At 44.8% G+C, this 23,778-nt stretch overlaps 1 protein-coding gene across 1 annotated transcript in view; it reads left to right on the forward strand.

The window, feature by feature from the left end:
- The window catches only part of ALDH1A3 (aldehyde dehydrogenase 1 family member A3), a 33,425-nt gene that overhangs the window by 4,447 nt on the left and 5,200 nt on the right, over nucleotides 1–23,778 (forward strand). Inside the window, exons 3-11 of the mRNA XM_036390004.2 lie at nucleotides 4,466–4,606; nucleotides 6,398–6,527; nucleotides 7,717–7,778; nucleotides 10,606–10,734; nucleotides 13,078–13,191; nucleotides 15,588–15,690; nucleotides 16,664–16,848; nucleotides 21,806–21,970; nucleotides 23,519–23,676. Of these exons, the coding sequence (XP_036245897.1) occupies nucleotides 4,466–4,606; nucleotides 6,398–6,527; nucleotides 7,717–7,778; nucleotides 10,606–10,734; nucleotides 13,078–13,191; nucleotides 15,588–15,690; nucleotides 16,664–16,848; nucleotides 21,806–21,970; nucleotides 23,519–23,676 (1,187 nt within the window). The remainder of the gene's footprint in view (nucleotides 1–4,465; nucleotides 4,607–6,397; nucleotides 6,528–7,716; nucleotides 7,779–10,605; nucleotides 10,735–13,077; nucleotides 13,192–15,587; nucleotides 15,691–16,663; nucleotides 16,849–21,805; nucleotides 21,971–23,518; nucleotides 23,677–23,778) is intronic.

A 23,778-nucleotide genomic window follows, 5' to 3' on the forward strand; every position in this document is an offset into this window, starting at 1 on the left:
GCTTGTCCAGTGCTTGTGAGGCAGCCTCCAAGACTTACTGCCACTGGGGATCTGTGCATCCATGGGGCAATTACACATTGAGGCAGAACCAAACATTATGTGTCATTTCTTTATCCTGACTGGGTAGGACACAACTGTGTTTAATTGCAGTGGCATGTAAACAGTGGAATTGAAGCTGACTCTGATGCAAGTGTATTTTGATAGGCAGAAACCATGATGTTGTTATTGCTCCCTGAGCTAAGCGTGTCCTCAAGCAGCTATAGAGTACTACATGTGCAGTTTGGGCTTGCTTCTCAATGTTGGCTAAAGAAAATTGTTATACAAAACTAACAGGCCAGTTTTGCCTCCTTGAGATTTTTCCCTCTCTGGATTCAGCTTCTAGCTTGCAGGAGGGTCACTGTAAACTTTTCTAGCCAGTGGAGCTCCCAAACCCCTGAATACTCAGTACAGGTGACTGATTTCTTTAGTGGAAATTGTAGCCAAAAATGTAAGCTAGCTCTGCTTTGGGTGCTGAAAGCCTCTTCTATACATCTCACCTTTTAAAACAATATTTTGCTCTAACTAGGCTTTTCCAAGAAACTGAGTGGGGATTAGACCTGGATCTGGGTTAATTAAAAAGAGTACTGGGTGACAACCATCCCCAACTAGCTGTTTGCCTTCTGCTGACACTTGACCACATCCCACCCTCTTCTGGCCAGCCAAGGTCCCTGAGGCTTCCCTTGCTCTGGTTCATCCCCTCGTGGGGCTGTAACTCCAGTCTGCTGGAGTTGCCCCAGGAAGTGGTGAGTTGTGCTCAGTGGTGCTTTCCAGAGCCTTGTCCCCTTGTGCCACTGCACTTGCTGTGCTGGCCAGTGCCACTGCAGGGGTGGCAGCTCCTGCTACAGGCTCTCCCTTCTGCTCCCAGCCCAACATTGGCAGAGCACAGCTGAGCTCCCCTTCCCAAGCCCTGAACACAAACCTGCCCCTCCCTGGCCATGCAGAGTGTTTTGCTTAGGCTGCACATGAGGGGTGGAAATTTGGCAGCCGATATCTCAGCGATGACAGTTTAGTCTGGTGCTGAAACTTGGCCAATGCTTTATAAGCCTAGAAGAAAAGGTTTTGTTGTCTGTTCTTTACTTACAGAATTGTCCTTGATGAGACAGTTGAGGGATAAAGAGATGCCTGTGTGGAAAAAGACACCCTGAAAATAAAATGGTGGATGTTTCCACTGGATGCTGGAATATACCTGACAAATAAAAGCTTAGTGTCCAACTGTTTGCCAGGTTGATAATGGAAAAGGAGTAACTCTGGTGCTGTCCCTAACACTTGGAGAAAGGCTTTTTTCTTGTAGCAGCTTGCTGACATCCATCAAGGACGGGGAAAAGTGCTCCTTCCTCAAAGCAGTGCCCAGCTCAGTTGCTCAGACCATGGGCAGCAGGTCCACAGCTACGACTGTCAAGTCTCTGTCATGATCATTTCTAAACAGTTCCCCCTCTAGTGGGTCTTTGAATGTTGGGGTTTGTTCACAGTCAGTCTGTCCCCTTCAGATTGTAGTGGCAGACTGAGGTAAGACCACAGTAGACTTGCAGTGCCCTCAATAATGATTTTGGACATTTCAGGATGCTGTTAGGATGCTGTTTGGAACTTAAAGCTATTCAATGTGTGAACTGTTTGTAGGGGAGCAGGTCAGGGAACCTCTTCTAACTGAAAAACTGTGACATGCTCATGCCCTATGTCAGAAGAGAGCCTTTCCAAAGATGTGCACAGGGGAGGCTTTTTGAAGAAGTCAGTAGGTGAATTGAAGAAAGAGGGTTCCCAGTGGGTGTGCTCCATGCCTGGCACATCTCCTCACTTGGAGCACTCTGGGGCACCCTGAGATTGAAGCAGAGCAAGGCTTTTTTGCAGGTGTTTTCCAGTCACAGAGCCAGTGGGGTGATGGTCTTCACTGTGCTCTGCAGCCTGTGCTGGGGCAGGAGAGAGGAAAAGAGGATGGGAAAAAAAAAAGGAGCAGCAATGAACAGGACTTGAGGGAGAGGAGGAAGATGGACGAGGCAGCTCAGAACAAAGAACAGTGTTCAGTTTGTTCAGGGGGGAAGGTATGTGATTGTGTAACTGGGCTTGTATCATAATTCAAACACCCCAGGTGGCTATGAAGGTTTGCAGGCATTTCCCAACACTATAAAGACTTTGCAATCTTAATATTCTTAGTGGAGCTTTTTATGTAATGCTCAGTAAATCTGTTATAGATCCGAGTGGAGCACCAGGATGCATGGATCTCCTCCTGCTGTGGTTTTGTGCACCACAGGGTGTTCCTGGCACCTTGACAGCTCAGAGTCACTTTGTCACGCCTTGTGCCTACCTATTGCAACATGCCTGCAATGAACATGCCATTCAGACTCCCCTAATGCCTAGTCATAACAGGATGGATTAAGAATGGCATTTCAGCCTTCCTGAAGGATTTCCTTGTTTTTGCTGGTCTCTCAGGACTATTGAGGCTGTGCAGAAAGGCTCTCAGGATATCACTTGGTGGTGCTACCCTGAGGGTGTTTAGGGGAAGCCTGCATGACAGTGACTGGAAGCTCTGAGCCAATTTTTGTACCCAGAATGTCTCAGAAAGATGGTTGTCTTCATTTTTGTCTCTACATGAACTGCAGCAGGGCTCAGGCGCTCCCATTTTTAGAGGCTGGGGAACATCTGAGCATGCACTGAAGTCTTCTGCCCATGCAGTTGTCTCACTCCTGTTGTGAGTGCCAGGGTGGAGGGAAGACCCTCAGCACCAATGGCATTGTGCCACTGCAGACCCAGTTCCCTGCACATCAGTGCTCCCAGCCTGGTTGCAGAACTAATTAATTGCTGCTAAGGAAAGGCTTGTTTAAACCTGACACACTTATGTTCCTTTGCCTGCTCTGTCAGATAAATTATTGCCTTCATTCCAGCAGGCAGGATGGGGGATACATGAGTGTGCAGTGGCTGGTGGTGCCTTCTGGCTTTTGTGATGTGCCAATGTGAATCCAGATCAACTCCAGCAGAGTGAGCCATTCAAAGGCCTGTGGTGGCTGTGGGTGATGGCTCCAGGCAGGACCTGCCTGGCTGTGCTCAGTGGCTCTGGGCACCTCTGCCCCACCAGCATCCCTTGCTGGACCAGAGCCATCCTGTGACAGCACAAGTTTCCTCCAATGGCTTCCCACCAGTGCTCTTCCAGAAGGATGGAACTCTTCCTGACAGTATAGGTCAGACTGTTTCAAAGCTGTGTTATTGCTTGGTAAAGAAATGCAGCCAAATTTAATGTAAGGTGCCATTGCCTTGGGTGATGACTTGCAGTTGTGACCATGAAGGCAGCATGGCTCCCTACAACGTTTTTTCTGGACTGAGCACCCCACATCCCCTCCTGTGAGGGGGATGTGGCCAGACCTTGTTGGATCAATGCAGAGGGTCATTTCCTAATTGTATCCAGACAAGACTTGAGAAAAGGTATAGATGAGACAACTGGTGAAGTGCTGGGAGGAATGGTCAAGGTCTGACACCTTCCCTCCTTTCCCAGCCTTTTGAACCGGATATTGCAGTGAGGTGCAAGTTCTCCATCAGCTGAAATGAGGCTTTACACACAGCAGGAATCTGCCCAAAGCTTTATCAGTGCTTGGGGTACAGCCTTGGCCTTGTGGATGTTGGTGGCAGTGTTGCCATAGATTCCATTGCATTGGAAGCCCTTGGCATCACTTTTTTAATCAATGTGTGTGAGGTGATGGGAGGAGTCCAGAGCATACGGTGGCCAGAGCAAATGAATGAAGCTCCAGGGGTGATGGTGTGGGAAGAGAGGAATTTGCTCCCCATCTGGTTAGTAACTTGGTTAAACAGAGTTGGATTTGGTCCAGAGGATGGTAAAGCTTGTGGGAGATGAGGGGACAATGGCACTCAGTGTGTTTAGGGGAAATGTCTTTGTCATAGCACTGAATAGCAAAACCTTTCCCATCCTGTAGAAGTGTTCTGGGAATGTGTTCTAGGATCTAAGGGTGATTTTTGGTGTGTTAACTGCCTTGGCATGGGCTCCAGGGGAACTGGATGGTGGGATCTGAGCTGTAATTACTTCCCTGGGTAAAATCTTGATCTCATGGGGGATTTTCCTGCCCACACTTGTTTAGAGGAGGCTAATTCATGTAGGCCAGTGGCCTGTCATGATTCTTCATCCTCCCCCAGTGTCACATCCTGTATTGGCAGGAACATGATTCTGGATTATTTTATAAACAAGTCAGTTACATTAAATTATCCTTGAAAGACCCAATTGGTATTCAGGCCTCAAGGTTGTTTATGAGCTCAGGCCAAACATAAAACATATTCCAGGCTTGAATTCAAATCCAGGAGTGAAATGAAAGTGGTTTTGTTAGACAACTTGGTTTTGGCCACCGCAGCACCAACTAGGAGGGGTTTCTGTGCCATTGTCCAGCTCCTTCCTTGTAACCTGAGGTTTTCCTGTGTGTGTGTTGTGTAGCCTGACGTGGATAATGCAGTGGAGGCAGCGAAGGCAGCGTTCCAGAGGGGCTCTCCATGGAGACAGATGGATGCCCCAAGCAGAGGACGACTCCTGCACAAGCTGGCTGATCTCCTGGAGAGGGACAGAGTCATCCTGGCAGTGAGTACTGGGAGCAGTGATAAGCCAGCAGCAGTTGGCTCTGGTGTATCCCTACCTACCTAATATTTTTCTGTTCTCTCCCTTCATGAAGGGCAGAAGACAGGAGTCATGACTTTGTTCCTTTTTCTGCAGGACTTTAGGGGTTTTAGAAGGCTGTCAGTTCTTCTACATAGTTGACTTTTGCAGGACTTTAGCTAGTTATTGAAGTGATTAAATATATTAGTACTTAAAATGTGTTCAGTTGGTAGAAGCCTTTGGACTCTACAGGCCTTGTACATCTTTCCAAATGGCAGCCAGAGATCTCAGCTTGGGGCTGCTGTCCATCCCCACCTAAGTTCTTGGATCTCAGCACTCTCCAGTTCAGTGCTGCACTTTTATCTTCAGGGAAATGCATTTATGACATTGCATGCTGTCAGATGTGCAGATAACTGAGCCAGTGCCCTGCTGAGGTCAGAGGGAATTGACACCTGTGGGATGTGCTCAGGAGCCTGTACCTGTGTGACTGTTTTGAGCTGGGTCTCTTTCCCCAAAACAGTGTCACTCAACTGCATGACAGCTTTCAGTTTCAGCAGGGCAAAACCAAAACATTTTGTTCTGAAGACAGTTCTGGGCAGCAAGTAAGAGGGAAGAAATACATATATATGTGTGTGTGTGTGTGAATAAACCCTGTTTATTTTCTGCTCACTTTTTGATGTGACTTTGGGGCAACCTCCTTTTCCCTTAACCAGAGCACACTTCAAGCTTGCTGTGGTCCTTCTGGTCTGGAAGAATTTGTTTGGCATTGCTGTTTGCACTGCAGAAATCCAGCCCTGGCTGCCTTGGCTGTGTGCTAAGCAATGACTTATAAAAATCAGTTGTTTTAGCAGACATTCAGTGGATAACAATTCTTGCCATTCCAAGGGGAATGTCTGTTTGAGTGCTGTTTGGACCCTGATGTCTGTGGAGCATGACAGGGTATGACTTCATGTGTAAACAAAGATGTTTCAATCTACCAAGGGATAGTACTTCCTTTATGGATGTGCTGGCCATTTGCACCAATATCCCATTTAATGACCTGAGTGGAGAACAAAGCATTCCCTGAGCTAATGATCAGAACAGTGTGAGGGACACAGGCTCAGCCTGGATTTTGTTTAGAGCTGATCAGCACCAGTGCAGCTTCAGTGAGGCAAATTCTGCCTTGCCCTGGGCTCAGCACAGATATGAGCCCAGAGGTTACTTAACCCAACCTCTGAAAAGCCTTCTGGTATAGGCTTATGAAGTAGAAAAATTAGAATCTTTTTTTTTTTCTAATAGAAGGAAAGTAGCTCTGCCTGATTTCAGTGACACCATCTGGACTCCAGAACATCTGTGCTGGAAGGTCAGTTAGGGTGAAATCATGATACTCACATTGTTTCTGACCAGTGCCCCAGACCCCAGCCTGTATCCCACCCACACTCACCTTCTGGAGGCTTCTGGAAGGTGCTCCTGAACAAAGCAGCTCCTGTACACATCAGAGTTACTGTGTCTGCTTTCCCTGTATCCCACCCACGCTCACCTTCTGGAGGCTTCTGGAAGGTGCTCCTGAACAAAGCAGCTCCTGTACACATCAGAGTTACTGTGTCTGCTTTCCCTTCTGCATTATTTGTATTAACAAGCTCATTATCTAAATATTAGAGGAGGGAAGAACATTCCATGTCTTCAGAACAAGGCACAATAAAGCTAAGAAGAGGGTTTTTAAAAGCTCTTTCTTAAGGAAAAAAAACCCCAAAACATTGCCTTGTCTGACAGTGTATGCAAATTGGTTTTTTTCAGACTCTGGAAACAATGGACACAGGAAAACCTTTTCTGCAGGCTTATTTCATTGACCTGGAAGGCTGCATCAAAACCCTGCGCTACTATGCTGGATGGGCTGATAAAATTCAGGGCAGAACTATTCCAGTGGGTGAGTACCTTCAGAGCTGGGATGGGATCAGGCTTGAGGGGGAGGGAGATCCATGGAAAGGCTGGCTTCTGAAAACCTGCAAAAAGAGCCTGCACTTCCTTTCTATCTCAGGATGCATTTTAAGCAGATGTGTTTCAATATTGAAACTAATGGGAGAACTTGGTTAATGCCTGGATAGATCTCTGGAAAATAATGTGTGGGCTCTTCTGTTGCTTTTTTAACAGAGAAACTTTTGGTCAGAGCAGTCACACAGAGAGAGCACTTTGGTCCAGGTATAGAAGTTCAAATATTGTTTTGGTGAGAGCAAGTTAAGAGAATGGATGTCCTTGTGGCATGATGGACAATATGGAGTATTTTAAAATTTGGCTTCTTTTGTCCCTGCATGTGGGTGATCTCTGAGGCTGTGTGAAGGACAGACACTGCAGACAGAAATTAGTCACCAGAGGAAGGGCTCTGGAGGGCTGAGCTAGTTCAGTCTGTGCAGACAGCAAAAGGAGCCATGTCAGTCATATAAACTGAGATTTGTCACCCTCATTCAGAGTGGTGTAAAGCTTTGCTTGTCTGGACACTCCTTGTTTGTCCTGATTTGAAATCCCTTTGAAAAAGCATCATTAGAAATGTTCTTGCTGTCTGTCACATCTTCCCAAAGAAACTAGGTGTTCAGCAAGAATGAATTTGAAAGGCAAATGTTCTTCCTGCTTTCTCTGTGAAAGAGCAGCAGCAGTATTTTAAGGTGAATAGTACTACTTTAGTTCCAGAGTTTCATCTTGTTATGATTTCTTACCAGTAGTATAATTCCTGTCACACTGAACAGGATTCCTGTATAAAGTGGGTTTTAAAACTCTCTCCCTCAAGGAAACAAGTGCTTTGTGTTTTTCAGTAGGACAATCTGAAGGAAATTTGTTTGCTCATATCAGTGTGATAATGAGTTATCCTCCCCTCAGCCTCAACACAGGGAGTTTGCAGAAGGAACTGAACCCTGGTTTTAAAAGGTTCCTGTGTGACTGTGAGTGCTGTTTGGCTTTCAGGCTGGCACAAGACCTGTACTCAGATCTTCATCTGGACAAAGGCATGAGTCAGGATGAACAGTGTTCTCTGTCTAACAGGGGCTTAGTTCTGTCCCCAACACACCTTCTGTAGAAGTGAGGATTTTGACTGTTTTGTGCCCTTTTACTCTCTTGTCTTGCAGATGAAAATTTTGTCTGTTTCACCCGGCACGAGCCCATGGGTGTCTGTGGAGCCATAACCCCAGTAAGTGACAGGGCTGGTGCCCTGCATCTCGCACAGAGCTGGAAATTCCATGTGCTCTCCATCCTACCCTGCAGCCTTGTGCTGCCTGCCTAAGCACAGCTGTTCTGCAGGGAACTCCCATCTCAGTGGCCTGATGTAGTTTTGTGTTTTACCCCCATGCCAATTGCTCCTGGCAACAGAAGTGCTCTGCACTGGAAGGGTGGGTCTCCTAATCAGATGCTCTGTGGCTCTCTGAGGCTGACACCAGTCACCAGAGAGCAGTCAGAGCTCTGACTCTCACACTGCTGGGACAACCATCTTGTCATGAGGAGTGCTGGCTTTCTGCTGCCTTGTGCTGATGCATAGTTTTGGGTTTTAAATCATATCCATTATCAATTAATTATGTCTGGCTGCTCTCTGAGCTTTCTGGGATTAAATCTCATGAATAGTTTTCTTTTCCTTGAGGTCTCATTCTCTGCTGAGGGGACAGTGTGGCTAGCTCTTGGAATGCCTCCAGTGTTAGCATGTGTTGCTTGCTCTGTTTCAACAGACAGCCAGGAAGACTTTACAGCTCATGGGAGACAGATTTTGTTCCTGTCTGGTTGTAAAATGCTTTGAATGTGGTATCCTACAATTTGTGAGGCAAATGGTGCTTTGTCAAGATTCTGTTTGGACACAGCACCAAGTCTGCCAGAGCTCAAGAAGTCTTTGGACAATGCTCTCAGACCTGTGCTGGGAGCCTTGCTGCTGTCCTGTGTAGGTCCAGGAGTTGGAATTTGATGATCCCAGTGGATCCCTTCCAACTCAGGATGTTCCATGATTATATGGTACTTGGATCAATAAGAGCTCCTGGAGGGTTTTGACTTTTGAGATAAGACTGAAAGAAATGCATATCTGCTGGACCCTGGGAATACCAGGTCTGGATCCCAAAGATGTCTGGGGACATTCTGCTTTTTCCTTCAGCAGAACTGAATTTGTACCCCAGGTGACAAGAGGACAATAGCCTCTTTGGCAGTGTCAGGGTGAGGCAAAGTAAGAGGTTATCAAACATTTCTCTTGGTGGCTTCAGAGCTTTTCTGGCTGAGCAAGCAATGTGACTGCTGGTGAGCAGAATTTATGACTTCAGATCAAAATCTCAGGTTCCTCATACTGATCACCAGTTAAAAGGTATTTCCCTGTCACTCTCAGCCACCTTTGGCACTCAGCAGTGCTTTGGAAGATGTCCCTTTAAAAGCCTACATGCAGGATGCTTTGGAAGGCCACTGTAGGAGACAGAGTGGGACTTGTAAGATCTCAGGTTGACCCTAGACCAGCAATAAATACAACAGAAAGTACAGAAACAAATTTGACTTAAGATCAACACTGAGTTTGTATAAAGAATGATTGGGGTCAACAAAACCACATCTGTCTTCAGTTTACTCAGAACAAATCTTCTCCAATTTTTTTTCCTTGTTCAATCTCGATAACACCAACAGCCTGTGGGTTTGTATTTCCTACTTGATTGAAAAAGATTCTGTCACTGTCCTGACTATGTTTCCCTAGAGCAATTACCAGTCCTCCCTTTCTCCTATGGCTTGACTATACTTAAATAATATTTTATTTTTATTTAGCTAGAGAAGTTCTTAGGAAGTGCAGCATATGGGCTGTTTTTTATCCCAAGGTGATATCATGAGGCAGCCCTGGGGTCCTTCACTGTTACTTTCACCAGCCACTGCAGCAGAAAGCTCCTAATGGAGCGATTTCATACTCTGAAACTGTAGAAAAGTAGCGTAGGTATAAATGGCTCAAGCTGCCAGGCCTCCAAGAAAACTTAGGAGAAAAAAGACAAATGGGAACATTATGGGATGTGGCCATTGGAGAAGATCACTGAAATGGAAGAGGTCTGGGGAAAGGGTGAAGCAAGTTGAAGAATAACACTTGAGACCAAATTCTGCTTTGTCTCAGGGTTAGAATAGAACTCATGGCTCAAAAGCTACACTGCTAATTTATTTGTAAGTGTGAATTTGTGGATTCCTGACATACTTGGCTTCTTTGTTGATAGCTGAAGGCCCTTGGCTTAGGTTTTGACAAGAAGTCCCCTTGCTCTTGGCCTGCTTCCATCATCCCTGAAGCAGTATTAATTATTTTTAATGAAAAAATCCTTTCTGCTGCCAAATGACCTTTCTGAGATTCAGTGTGAGCTAGATTTTCCACTTCTTGCTTAGACTCCAAGATCCCCAAATATACATGACCATGAAAGAGGTTAGCACAGAGAAAACTGATGTGGACTGGTTCCTAATTCCAAATTAGAAAACTAATTGGAAAGGAACAATTTACAATATGAAGGAAGTATGAGACCTCCCCTAAATTTCCATGACTGAACAACTCACTGCAGCTTCCTATTTATAAAACTGGAACTGAATGATATTATATAACTCCTAACTACTCAGCCAGTGCTTAACAGAGAAAAAATAGGTTTTTTTCAATGAGTAGTTGCATTCTGTAATTCCCCATATACAGATGCTGTACAGAAGTGATGCACCAGGAAACTGCTTCCAACACAGTATCTCTGACGAGCCAAAATCCTACACAAAATGTGATCAAACTCCTTCAAAGAATGAGGTCACATCATGCAGAAGGTTGTCCAGCTTACAGGATTAGTGTGAGGACTGCCAGCAATATCAGGGCTCTCAGGGGGAAATCAAGGAAGTTGTACTCCTTAGCCCAAGCAAACACAGCACTATAAACAGACGCTCCTCTTTGTGGCTATCCTCCCAGCTCCTTTCCTCCCTGAGCTGGGAAAAGGCTGCGTGGAAGTGAGTAGGTGACTGTGGCAGGCTGATCTGAGCAGTGCCTTGTGTTCTTGCAGTGGAACTTCCCCCTGCTGATGCTGGTCTGGAAGATGGCACCAGCTCTGTGCTGTGGAAACACCCTGGTCGTTAAGCCAGCTGAACAAACTCCGCTCACGGCGCTCTACATTGGCTCTCTGATCAAGGAGGTGAGGACATCTCAGCAGCCCCTCCAGGTTCTGCTCTCTTAAGGTCATAAGCAAGGCTGTATTTTGAATTGGTTTTTAGGTTTTAAAGAGTCTGAACATAACAAACAGACTTCCAGCTTTAATAGGCTCACAAAGGAAAGTGAGAACAACCTCTGTCTTCGGTCTTTTTTCCAAAGGCCTTTGTGACTGGCTGGGAGGTGGCAAACACCACAAAACCTCTGCATTTTTCTCCTTTCTCAGGAAGCTGCAGAGAGAAAAAAAAGCTGCTTTTCTTCCCCTATCTTGTCTTCCCCTCTCCCAAATGAGGGAAAGGCAACAGCTCAGTTTTATTAGTGGGACAAAAAAGAGTGTGATTAGACAGCAGTGTTGTGTTTGTTGTTTTTAAGTGGGATAATTTAACCAAGACAGAGTGCCCTGGGAAACAATTCCTCGTCATTTCTGTGGTTTCTAGAGCAATGTAGTTGTGTCTGGCCTGTAAAGTCAACTGAAATAAAGGCAAGATGATAGGTTGGGATTTTAAAATGCTGGTTTAGGGCTTGTCAGGTAGGATCTTGTGTGCCAACAGGTCTGTTAATTGTGCAGAGGAGGTGGGAGATGCACAGAACCTTCCAGCACTGCTCAGTGCATCAACTTCCTATAGCTATGGATGTGAGTGGCTGAGGAAAACTAAAGGAGTTGTAGATGGGCTTTGGCCTCTCAGTTTCTTTGTTAGGCTCAGTCAAACGATGATTTTGTCCTTTCTTGGCTTAGCCTGGGAGAAAATAGAAAAATATGTTGATAATTGTCACTTAGGGCTCTTCCATCAGGAAAGGAAGTGGAAAAATAATACCAGTTAAGTATCTCCTACAGTTACTTGGCTTAATGAGATTACACAAGATGAGTGAATGAGTACAGGGTACAGTTGTCATGACTTCTACTGAGCCCTGCCACACCACTGCTTTTTTTGACTCTGACATGCAGCTCCCCAAACACAGGCATAGCATTCCCCCCAAAAAAATACCATTCAATTCTTGCAAAATTATTTTGTTCAGTTGAAATTCTAAGGTTGCTATTTCTCACAGTAGTCCTTCAAGGCAGAAGTGTAATTAGAGCACAATAATTTTATTTGGAGATGCTCTTTTCTCTGCCCCAAAATTAGCTAAATTCTTTTAAGTTTTTCAAAAAAATGAATTAAACTTTTTTGGTTTTCATCTTTAAAAGGATGTAGAAGATGTTACCACACACACAAAGCTATATGTTACGTCCAATGAAACAATTTTTGGCCAACCAAAATATTTGGCTTTAATTTTTGCTGAAAAACAGAAAAAACTTTTTGGCTCAGGGTGTTCTGAACCAATTTTTTACTTCCTTGTGGCTTTGCTGCTGACTCCAAACATCATTACTTGCACAGTTTGACATGCAGTATTTGTTTGAAAACTCATTAGCCAAGATGCAAACTCCATTAAATGCATTTTTGTCATTGTCACATCCATAGAAGAAATGTGACCACCCTTCCAATTTATGAAAAGAAAAAAAGGGGGGAAAAAAGTCTTATGAGGATAATTTTTTTGCAAGACAGTACATGAGCAATTGCCATTTCTTTTTAATAGAGAAAAAAGGAAGCATTTATTGAGGTTTTGTATTAAAAAGTCATAGGAAATGAAGCAAATGTGTTATATTCTGGAATTTCATCATTAGAAATTGCAAGGAAAACAACCTTGTGCTATCAGTAGTAAGGGAAGGCCAACCTAGATGAGCAATAATCGTTGAAACTCTTGTTTCAGGAACTAAAACCAAACCAATCAGTCCCTCTAGTTCTCCTTGCACTAGAATTTCACCTGAAGTTTTGCCATTTGTCTGTTTTGGCAAAACTACTAGTTGGCTAATCTAGGTTGTAAATGTGGTGGAAACTTGCATAAGTCTTGTTACCATCTGCTTTTGTACTCCTGTTTTATTAGCCCCATCATCTAGTGAGGTTTTACTGACTTCTTAATCCCTCTGGTCCCTGAAGAACCACAAATGTCAACCTTTGTTCAAAACAAACTTTCATTCATTTACCCCTTGGCTGCAGCTGCACTGCAGTAGCTGGGGGCCAAGTTTGGCCAAAAGAGTCACTCTCTTTTAACTTGAAACTGGGACTTCTCCAAGAATTCTTCCTGAAACTTGGCATTTCCTAAGCATGGCTGTTAGTTTCACCCACGTCTACTCCAGCTGGTAGCATGCAGCCATGTTACTGGAAAGCCTGGAAAACAGGGATGTATCTGGTAAGAGCTCAGAGGAGTATAGTACAACTAATCCAGGCTTCCTGGGAAATGAGCTGTGCTCTCAAATTCTCTACAGAGCTGTTTTTAATCTCTGTTTCAGGTGGGTTTCCCTCCAGGTGTGGTGAACATTGTGCCAGGCTATGGCCCCACAGCTGGAGCTGCAATTTCTACCCATGACAGCATTGATAAAATTGCTTTTACTGGATCGACCAAGGTAGGTGCTGGATTTCTCAAAGACACCTGCTGTTCCTCTTTGCTTTCTCTTGCAAACTGTCATCCATACAAGACTGGACCTAGGAGATGTCAGTGACTTCTGTATAACCAGCACTTCCTCTGGCACCTTCCATGTGACAGGATTTCTCAGAAGTGTTTGTGTCTAATTCAGATCCTTGTGCTTGCAATAATCCCACATCTCTGAGAGCTGGGTTTTGCCAAACCACCACATTTCTCTAAGGACTGTAGGAAAAGGGGCTCTGACGTAAGGGAAGGCAGTCTGCAGGGCAGGCTGGCAGTGACTTAATATCTTGTCATTGACCCAGTGGAGCTTCTGGGCATGTTTGCCTGCCAGTCCTGCCCTGCAACTGGAAAATATGTCAGTCAGAGCCCTGAACAATTCTTCCTTGGCTTTATTTACCTCTGAGGAGCTAGGACTTAAATAAAAACATGGCTTTGTGCCTAAGGCCTTCTCTGCTGACGTGGAGGGGATTAACATTTGAGCTTCATTTGAGGCCTGCACAGTAAAGCACCTTCTATTTAGCTTTTTTTCCTGTAAATAGATGTGTCTGGCTTGTTGAGAGAGAGGTGGCCACAAGACCTCTGCACTATCAATCACCTCCAGCCATCCTCTTCCATACCTACATGGGAAAAGCTCATATGACTTGGCCAAGACCATGGAGTTGAGCAGAGCTGAGACATGCAAACAAATCTGGCTGCAGTAATCACTGCTGAAAATTCTCAAACAAAAGCTTGCTTAGAAAAGTGAACATTTTTCCACTGACTGCTTTAGATGTTTCTTGCAGTAGATCTGCACCTCCAGAATGGAGGCAGTGTCCAAAAAATGGAAATGCTCACACCAGTGGAGGCAGCTGAGGCAAATTCAGTCTCTTAGTTCTTTGAGGAACACTATTCTTGTTGAGCATTTGCTCAACTCATCCATTCTTAAGTCTGCCCTTGTAATTGCAGAGTGTGATGTGAATGTGCAATGATGACAAATTACCTTGAAAGGTGTTCTTGGTCGGTAAAGGTAACTCCAAACACTCAAAAGCTGCAGCATTTACCAACACTACCATCTAGTGGCTTTGTGTACATCCTGGGCTTATCCCATAGGAGAAGGTGTGCTAAGCCTATGTTTCTGTAAAGGGATCATGGGAACAAACAGAGCACAATAAAGTAAAAGTTCACAGTGAGGTTGTCCTCTCTTGATAGTTGGTCTGATCTTGGAGTTTATTCAGTTACATGCTTCTCTCCAAATCCTAGTTTAGAAATTTTTAGCCCAGATGAGACATTAGCTGTGTGAAAACAATAGAGCTTATAGACTCATCCAGCCCACATGGATCTGTTTGGGTTTTTAATGAAAAAGGACTATCCAGTGGATTAGTGGCAGAAGGAAAATCTCAGCTGCTGGAGCCTGTAGGCAAAAAACTCCTGTAGACACTGTGCTTGTCTCCTAATCCATGGGTGTGCAGGAAACACCAAGGGAGACAGATCCTTTGCTAATGCATGTGTAATTTAGAAGTGTTTTCTTCCCCCTCCACCCATCTGTGAGTTCAGCTGCATCTCTGCAGCATTTGCAGCACAATGCTACTGTTTCTGAGCCAGGAAGTGAAGCTAATTTAAAATATATTTTGACTTAGTTATTAAGCCCCAACTTGGGCTCAGTGCCAGCTTGGAAATGCTGATCTTAAACTCCACGAGAATTTTCCCATATAGATCTCTTCTCTTAGGTTATTAACTCACTCCTCTTTGGCCAGCCAGCCTGCAGTAATGCCTCTTGCAATGCTGGGAAGCATCACTTATTTCTGCTGTTCCTAGGCCTAAGCTCTGAGTGACTAGAGAAGATCTCTCCTGAGGTCAGGAGCCATGCTCGAGTAACAAGGGCAAACCATGAGAAATGCAGACCTGTTATTACCAGACAGCTGCCCCATGCTTTCCTTCCTCACAGTTCCACTCCAGGGCAAGAGCAGTTTTAGTCAGAAATAAGGGTAAAGGTTTCCATGTGCAAAGGTAAAATACAAGAAAACAGTTATAATATGAGCAAATTCAAATATTACATCACTCTTAAGAAATTATCCTGCCCTAACAACTAAAGGTCCCAAATAGTTTTAATTCATACTGTTTCTAGCAAAATTAGTTTACAAAATTCTGAAAGCAGAGTACAGATGTGGTTCTCCCACACAGCCTGCCCTTTCAGACCTGCCTAAACCAATCCTTAATTCTGGGGCTGGTTTTGACCCAACACATTACAGCAGTAGGAAACTCAAAGCATTTCAGAGTTTCTCCCTCACCTCTACCTGTTGCAGCTGCCATCCAGGCTCTTCCACCTTTGCTGGAGTCACACTTGAGATTTCTGAGGGAAACAACTCATGTCCTCTTTGTGTCTCACTGATACAGGTTGGAAAACTGATCAAAGAAGCTGCTTCCAAGAGCAACCTCAAAAGGGTGACGTTAGAGCTGGGAGGGAAGAACCCCTGCATTGTGTGTGCAGATGCAGACTGTGAGTATGGGCTGTTGGCTGTGTTTGCTGTCAGAGGATCCAGGGTGGTGGGCTTTGTGTCTCTGCTGTCCTCTGGCAGCTCACAGGGCTGCTGTTTCCACCCCAAAGGCTGGAGGAAACCTCTGTCCAAAGGCAGGATATAGATGTGCATTCCTGGAGCTCTTCCCCAGCATGGGGATCATTCCCATGGCCTGTGGTGCCTTCCCTGGGGATGGCTGCAGTTGTAGTTAAATCTTGCATTTCTGTGTTTGCTATTTGTGGGCTTTGGTTGGTAGTGCTGCAGAGGCTGAGCCAAGCACTGGGGAGAGCAGTTTTCTGCAAAGCAGCCCCTCTGCAGGCATTGCTGTGACAGGGGAATTTTGTAGGACCTGATGTAATCCAGCCTTCACCTCTATCCTGGTGGTCTGCAGGGCTCATCTTGTGTGTTTCATTGCAATTTTGTTACATGACTCAGTAGTACTAGGAGATATGTTTAATCTGTGACCACCAAAATGGTTGGAAAATCCTATTTGGCTTCAGGAAAATCCTCTCCAGTCCTGCACAGCACACATTGAAAAGCAGAGGTATTTGTGCCAGCTGCTAATTGTGAGGATTGCAAGGAGCTGGCCAAAGCTGGCATGCTGCTTTCCGAGCAATCATGACTGAAACTTGTCTTTAAGAACCAATGCATGGTATCAAGAATTGCCAGAGCAAGAAAAAACCGGTCTCTGCCTTCAGTGAGTCCTTGTGGAAGAAAGTATCAGGAACTATGGCCAACTAGACCTCAAGACAAAAGGCAGGAAGGGAGGTGGATGCAATAAAAGATCTGGTTTGGGGGCAGTGAGGCCCTGTGAGTGCCTTCCATGGGTGTGGACCATTGTCAGCATTTTTTAACGAGGTTTTCCAAAGAGAAGGGAAAACAACAAGTCTGGAAACACTGGAATGCTGGAACTGTGCATGTGGTAACACTTTTCCCTCCTGGGTCTTCTCACAGTGGACTTGGCAGTGGAATGTGCCCACCAAGGCGTGTTCTTCAACCAGGGGCAGTGCTGCACGGCCGCCTCTCGCGTCTTCGTGGAGGAGCAGATCTACCCCGAGTTCGTCAAGCGCAGCGTGGAGTTTGCCAAGAAGAGACTGGTTGGAGACCCCTTTGATGCCAGAACTGAGCAAGGGCCCCAGGTAAGTGTGTGTCTGAGAGTAGTTGTTGTTTGGTTTTTGGTTGTGGTTTTGTATAATTTTCCTTGTGTAAATATTATCCTTACGGATGCGGTCCCAGCAGAAGTGCCGAGGGGTGAGTAATGTATCGTGGCTTTATTTTTCCTCTCTATTTTAAATATCAATTAATCACAACTGTTGAAATGTTATGTTGTAATTTTTTTCAAAACACAAATGTATTTAATTCAGTTCTTATCCAGCTTTATGGAAGGGGCTGTCTCCCTGGTGCAGTAACACAAAGCATGTTGCAGTGAGCCATAGCTCTGTGCAGAAGAGTGCAGCTAAATGGCTATTCAGCTCCTTGGCTGTGTGGGTGATGACAAGTAGTTAGAGCCCAGAGACTCCTGAGTCCTCACTTTCCCTCTCCTCCTCTGCTGCCTTTCTGATCCTTTGGAGAAGTTTCAGCTGAATTAAGAGGAAGAAACATGCCAAACTGCTGTCAGAACCAGCCTCCTCAATACTTCCAGAGCCTTCCTCTTAGTTTTTCCTTTTGAGGCAATCTGAGTTGTGCTGGAGAACTCTGGGGGAAGATGATCCTTAGGTCAGATCTCCTAACAGGCCCACTGTTTGGTACCAAAAATAAAGCAAGTTCCCCAGAAACCTATAGCTAAGCCCTGTTTTTCTCAGCACTGCACTGTGGGTTTTTCTTCCTTGATGCTGTCTGTGTAGGATCCCTCAGAGAAGGGGTGGCTCTGAGGACATCTGCCTCTTCTTATCTGGATCTGAATCTCCACATGATTCATGCATGGTAAAACCTCATTGCTTACCCTCATGCAGGGGCAATAAGATGAGGTACATCCCCTGCTCATGCTGAGGCTGCATCCAGCCCTGTAGCTTCTCTAGAGATTTCAAACTGCTTGGGACTCTTAGGAAGAGAATCCCATGCTGAGACTTGATCCAGCAGAGATGAGCTGACCCTCAAGCACTGATTTCATGAGAACAGCTCCTAAATCCATTCAGTTGTGAGTTTTAAAGGGTGGAACACCCTGCAGTGGTTGGAGCATGTTGAACTGGGCTGCTAGTTTAACTTCATCAGTGTTCCAGCTCCTGCCAGGCTGTCTTCCAGGGTGCTCTGTGGCACAGCTCTGGGGTCACTGCTGTGGCTCAGGGGAGACCCTTTGCACACAGACCTGTAATTAAGGGTAACAGAGTTGCAATAGCAGTGTCTGGTCAGATTTTAACTATTTTAACTATCTGTCCTTTTTTCCTGCTCTGGCTTACCTGTTATACTTGTAGGAGAGAGAGAGCACACACACACACCTGAACTTCTGTGTATGCAGCTGTCAAGGCCAGGATGGGAAGGTGTTGAGGGAGTGGAAGGAAACTGTAAATCCCAAAGCTTTTTTGTGGTTGCCAGTTCAAAGGGACAACCACTTCCTCTGCAGCTATGGCTGCTCACTCTCTGGAGCCTATGTTGTGGGCACATACAGAAACTTAAGCAGAGGAGAGAAATGATGCAGTGTCACAAGGACTTAAAAATACCTCTGAAAGTAGCAAAGATTCACACTTGTCCACAAGTTATTCTTCAAATGTGAAGCTTCCAGATAATTTTTCCCCCTGTTCCTGAAGTAACCTGCTTGGCTGTGGGGGGGGGGGGGTTTATCTTGAACTGATGGATAAGGGAAGAATCCCTAGGAAAAATAATTTGTCTTCATCTCTCCCCATCAGATGCTTCAGATCCAGCCTGTTGCTTTCATTTTCCTTTGGTTTAAGGCAGGGTGAACATATACAACAGTATCACAACAATGCTGCATAGATCCCATTGTGGGATGGTCACTGGCTTAGAAGCCAGCAAGGGAAAGAGGTTGAAGCCAGCCTTCAGGCTGGCAGTGGTTGTAGCTCATGATCTCTTTGGTCCTGCATCAGCTGCAGGTGATGGCAATCCTGTTCCACAAGAACTTGAGCTTGACGTAAGCTAGTCCAGGAAAAGTGGTCCCATGTGCAGTTTGTTCCTACATTGCACTGCACTGGATTGGGGAACTGGCTGATTCAGGTCTAATCCAGCCTTTTTGGAAGCGAGGAAGAAAGGTTTTACTCAGGTCAGTCCCCTGACGTGGATTACTGCTCACTGGCATAGACGCTCATGGCATGGCCGTGGGGGAAAGACTGTGTCAGCTGCAGTATTGGGTTATGCTGATATAAACTGTGCTGCTCTGATTAAAATTAGGTCAACTTTAAACAGCGTTAAATTTAGACAGAAATGAGGCATGCTTCTGGTGAGACTTCTCCAAAACTCACATGTGTCTGGCAGTGCTGACTGGCTGGAATTCAAAGGACACCACAAGAAACCCAAGGGGTGCTCAGGACTGTTTGAGCAGAGTGCCAATCTCAAATGCAGGCATTTTTAAACTTTGGATTCCTGGGAGCTGTATCACAGGAAGTAATAAAGTAAATCTGCACAGATGGCAAACTGGTTAACCAGTGCATTGTACAACTGTGAGCAGCAAGCTGCATTAGATGAGACTGACATCCTGGGGCACTAGAACAGGGATTACATTAAAACAAGACTAGACCAGTTTGGTTATTTTAGAACCCAAATACTGGGATTTGTGGACTGCAAGACCTAGTCTACAGAAATAAAACAAGCACTAATTATGGCACTTTTTAGCCAGTAATTATTCAGCCCAAAACATATAATTTGATTTATAAGACAGTGAATATTTTCCTTATACTGTAGACATGCACTTCAGGATTAAAGTGTGAAAATAAAACATTTAAGTAGAAAGGGTTGCGTCCAACAGCCTGTTGGACCCAGTTATGGGCTATTTTGTAGGATTACAAACACTAGGTTTGCACATGGAAAAAATTCTCCTTGTGGTCTTGACTGAAATGAAGCAAGAGATGAGGATTTGGGGGTTCCTGGATTTTCAGTATTGCAGTGATCCTTAGAAGCTCCCTTCTCTATTGAATTAGATGAACAAATAGTAGAATTTGCTTTACCAGATCATGTGTTTTTAATAGAATTCAATGCTTGAACCATAAATAATAGTGGAGTAGGGGACAGAATTTAAACAAGCCTTGCAAGCTCTAGTTACAATGACAAACAGTTCCACCCTTGCATGTCATTTTTACAAATGTTTTCTTTCCCCAGTGTCTTTTCATCTAACTGTAGTTTGCCTTGCAACAAGTTACAGCTGTATAAATATCCTTGTTTTGTTTTCTGTGATGTGAAGTGGATGGACTGGATTGGTCTGGATCACAGACATGCCAGGATGGAAAGCACTTGCAGATATTTTTGAATTATTTATGCTTGGCAACTAAGCAACCAGACAAATAGACAATGTGTATGGCACCTGCCAAACTCAGTGTGACACTGTATCCTACAGCAGGGCACACATTTCCTCAGGCAGTAGCATGAATTAAGTGTGTCCTTGGGTAGCACCTTAACACATGAGAGAACACAAGCACTTAGAACACGCACAGTGCACGTGCTACTCACACATCTGTTTGCCTGGAGATGCGCTGGGCTCTGTTTCCACTGTGTACCACAAGTATCCCAAGGACACCCTCCTGCAGCTTTGATATTTGTCTAAAAGCATGAAAACTTGGATTGTGTGTGGTCAGGATTAACTAGGGACAGGATATAGTCTGTAATCTGGAGGAGTCAAGTGTGGAACACTCCGTGTAAACAGTCCCAACTGGCAACTGGCCCTGCTGAAATAAAACCAGATGCCTGGGGAGAGGGATTGAGCCAGAACAAGCATCTGGAGATACCTGGCAATCAGAATAATCCCCCAGCCTTCCAGGACACCTTGTACCAGTGGGTGGAGTCTTCTTTAATCACCTCAATAAATTTGTCCAGCTTTTTTTTGAGTTTTTCTTTTTACAAACATCTCTAAGCGCTTTACTATCTCCAGCGTGCTGTCATGAGGAGTTTCATCACTTAATTCCACATCGTGTCAAGAGCCAGGTCTGTTTGTTTGAAACCTGCAGCTCTGCAGCCCACTGCTGCACATGGAGGACAGAAGAAGGGTCAGCAGTGAGTGGAAGTGCTGTGGGCTTCTGCACCTGCTCCCAGCACAGGACACACTGTGCTTGTGGAGTGCATGATGTGTTCTCCAAGTCCTGGTGCAGCTGTGCAGCTTCAGGGTCCTGTCACTGGACTGGCCTTTCCCCACCCCTACAGAAATCCATGGTTAAAGGCTGACAGCAGCACTCACTATTTGAGATTACTCCATAGTTAGGAGGAGTTAGAAAAGGTAGTCAAATGTGAGAGAGAAAAAAATGCAGGATTATATCAGTTTCTAAGAACTGTGAAAAGTGATTCTGATTTTAAAAGCAAGGCTTTGGTGCAGCAGTTGTTTTGAAGTCACCCCACCAACAGGGCTGATCTTGAGGCTGTTCATGGAGTGTGCACTGTGGAAGGAGATGGAGGCAGAGCTCACTGGGTTCTTCCAGCTGGGGACAGAGAGCTGTAGGTGAAGCTGCACACTGCAGCAAAATTGAGTCAATCGTTCCTGGATCCTGGTCTTCCCTCTCCTGTACTGATTCTGCTGCTGGTCAGATCCCTTGCTGAGCTCTTTCATCCATCTCAGGCAGTTCCCATACTGCTGCTGAGATAAAGCAGTGCTTGGAGAAGGTGAGAAATCCCAGAGCTCAAGTGCGGTGAGCTGTGGGAGCCCATATCCAGGACAGGGAGCAAGGGAAAGGGGGAAGACTCCTCCATGTGGCAGCAAACTATTAGATCAGATGAAACTGTCACGTGTCACTTCACCTTGTGTTTCCTGTGGCTCAGAGCTATGCCCATGTCCTGTCTTTCTCCCTGCTCACTCCCTGACTGCCACATCCTAAACTGAGCTATAAACTGGCCCAGTTTGACAGTGCCCTGCAAATGTGCCCCTGGGCCACATTCCACGACTTCTCTCTGGAACCATGATAATAAAGGTGCTGCTGTTTGTTTCTTTCCTTTTGTGTCTGACAGATTGACCAAAAACAGTTTGATAAAATCCTGGAGCTGATAGAAAGTGGGAAGAAAGAAGGGGCTAAGCTGGAGTGTGGAGGTCTTGCCATTGAAGACAGAGGCCTGTTTATAAAACCTACAGTGTTTTCAGAGGTCACTGACAACATGAGAATTGCCAAAGAGGAGGTACAGTACAAATCACCTAGAAAAATGCTGCTTCAGAATCAGATATAGTGGTAATGGAGGGGGTTCTGTCTGAATCCTTAATTTTAAATATAAATAACTCAGTAAAAATAACTGACACTGGCAGGCTGGAGCAATTATTTACCCTGTAATTGCCAGTGACTGTGGACAGTGTAATGTGTGCTCTTGCTCCCCTACTTTGTAGAGAAGGGGTTGCTTTATTGCAGAAAAGTGGGAAAAGAACTCTGGGACCTGATGCTGGTAAGGAGCAAAGGAACAGCCACTGAAGTTCTCTGAAACAGCCTTAGCATCTGAAACAATCCCAGATTCCATTCTCATGGCAAAATCTCCTGAGACTGACTATTTCTTTCCTATATGAAAACATGGTCAAAGCCAGCAAAGTGCAGATCTAATACTCTGGCTTTCATTATTCATATGTAGAAATGTTGAACAAGCTGCATGTGATTAGATGCTGTGATATTCCTTTGAAATAGAAGTTAATCTACTTTTCATCATGTTCCCTAATGGAAAATAAGTAGTTGCCAAAGTCTAACTGGCATTTGTAGTTTAAAGTTTAGCCTAGTGCTTTTTATGGGGCTGCTTGCTGTTCACTCCTGGCAAGATGTTTAAATGTCTCAGATCTGCCACAGAATCTCTAAGGAACCTGGGAAAGATATCAGTCAGTCAGGGCATGAGTTACATGCTAAAAATAGAGAGAAAAAGAGCTGAAAATCCCATGACAAACCTTTTCTTAATGAACTGACTCCAAATCCCAAGGCATGATTCACAAAGCTTATCCAGTTCCATTCATTGGCAGTTTTGTTACAAATGCATGTTCATCCTTTGCCTGGGATTAAGGCTCCACATAAGAGCCTGAATATCCCAAAACAAAGACATTTATAAACCCTTGTTTGAGCTTAAAAGTGGCCCAAATGAGTCTGTTTCTCACATTCAATGGGCTTTATTGTGCTGTGAGAGCCTGCAGACCAAGAAAGGGCTCCACCTTTGATACTGTGCCCGATGAGAGACTCCATCCCAAAATTTGGGAAGCCTTCTGTATGGCTGTTGCCTCTACTGGCAACCTGGGAAGCCAAGTTTGTGGTCAAGCACAGATGTGGTTAATGCACTGCATGCAAATAAAATGCATACAGTGACAAAATCAGGGTTAAAACCAAGGAAGAAAACTTGCAGTCCTTGAAATAAATTAATTGTTACTTGAGCACACTCAGCTTCAGAGTTCAAAAGGAGAGTTGTAAATGGAGTAAGGATGAATCATTTGTAACTTGTCCAGATCTAACTCTGCTTATTTTGATTGTTACAGATGATCCATTACTTGTTGGATCTTAACATTTATTAACCACTACAGCACATCACAATGCTTCCTTTGAAGTTTAATTAGTAGCTTTTAGGACACTCTATCAGTGACCCCTAGAAGGCTAAAATATAAGATTTTAAATATATTATCCAAACAGGGCATCTGATTCTGGTTACTTCAAAACTACCATAATTAGCAGATGCTTTCCTGTACTAAAGTTTAATTGATATCTGCAGATTTTTGGGCCAGTTCAGCCAATTATGAAGTTCAAGAGTATAGAAGAGGTGATAAGAAGAGCCAACAGCACCGAGTACGGACTCACAGCCGCGGTGTTCACCAAGAACCTGGACAGAGCTTTAACCCTGGCTTCAGCCCTGCAGTCAGGAACAGTCTGGTGAGCAGCCTGGGAACAGAGGGTGGGCTGGGGCTTTGTTTCCTGGGAGGGGAGAGGGATTTTAGGACTTGCAATCATGTTAGTAAGATAATAAGGTGGCTG

The sequence above is a fragment of the Molothrus ater genome, chromosome 13, assembly GCF_012460135.2.
Source record: "Molothrus ater isolate BHLD 08-10-18 breed brown headed cowbird chromosome 13, BPBGC_Mater_1.1, whole genome shotgun sequence".
Taxonomy (NCBI): domain Eukaryota; kingdom Metazoa; phylum Chordata; class Aves; order Passeriformes; family Icteridae; genus Molothrus; species Molothrus ater.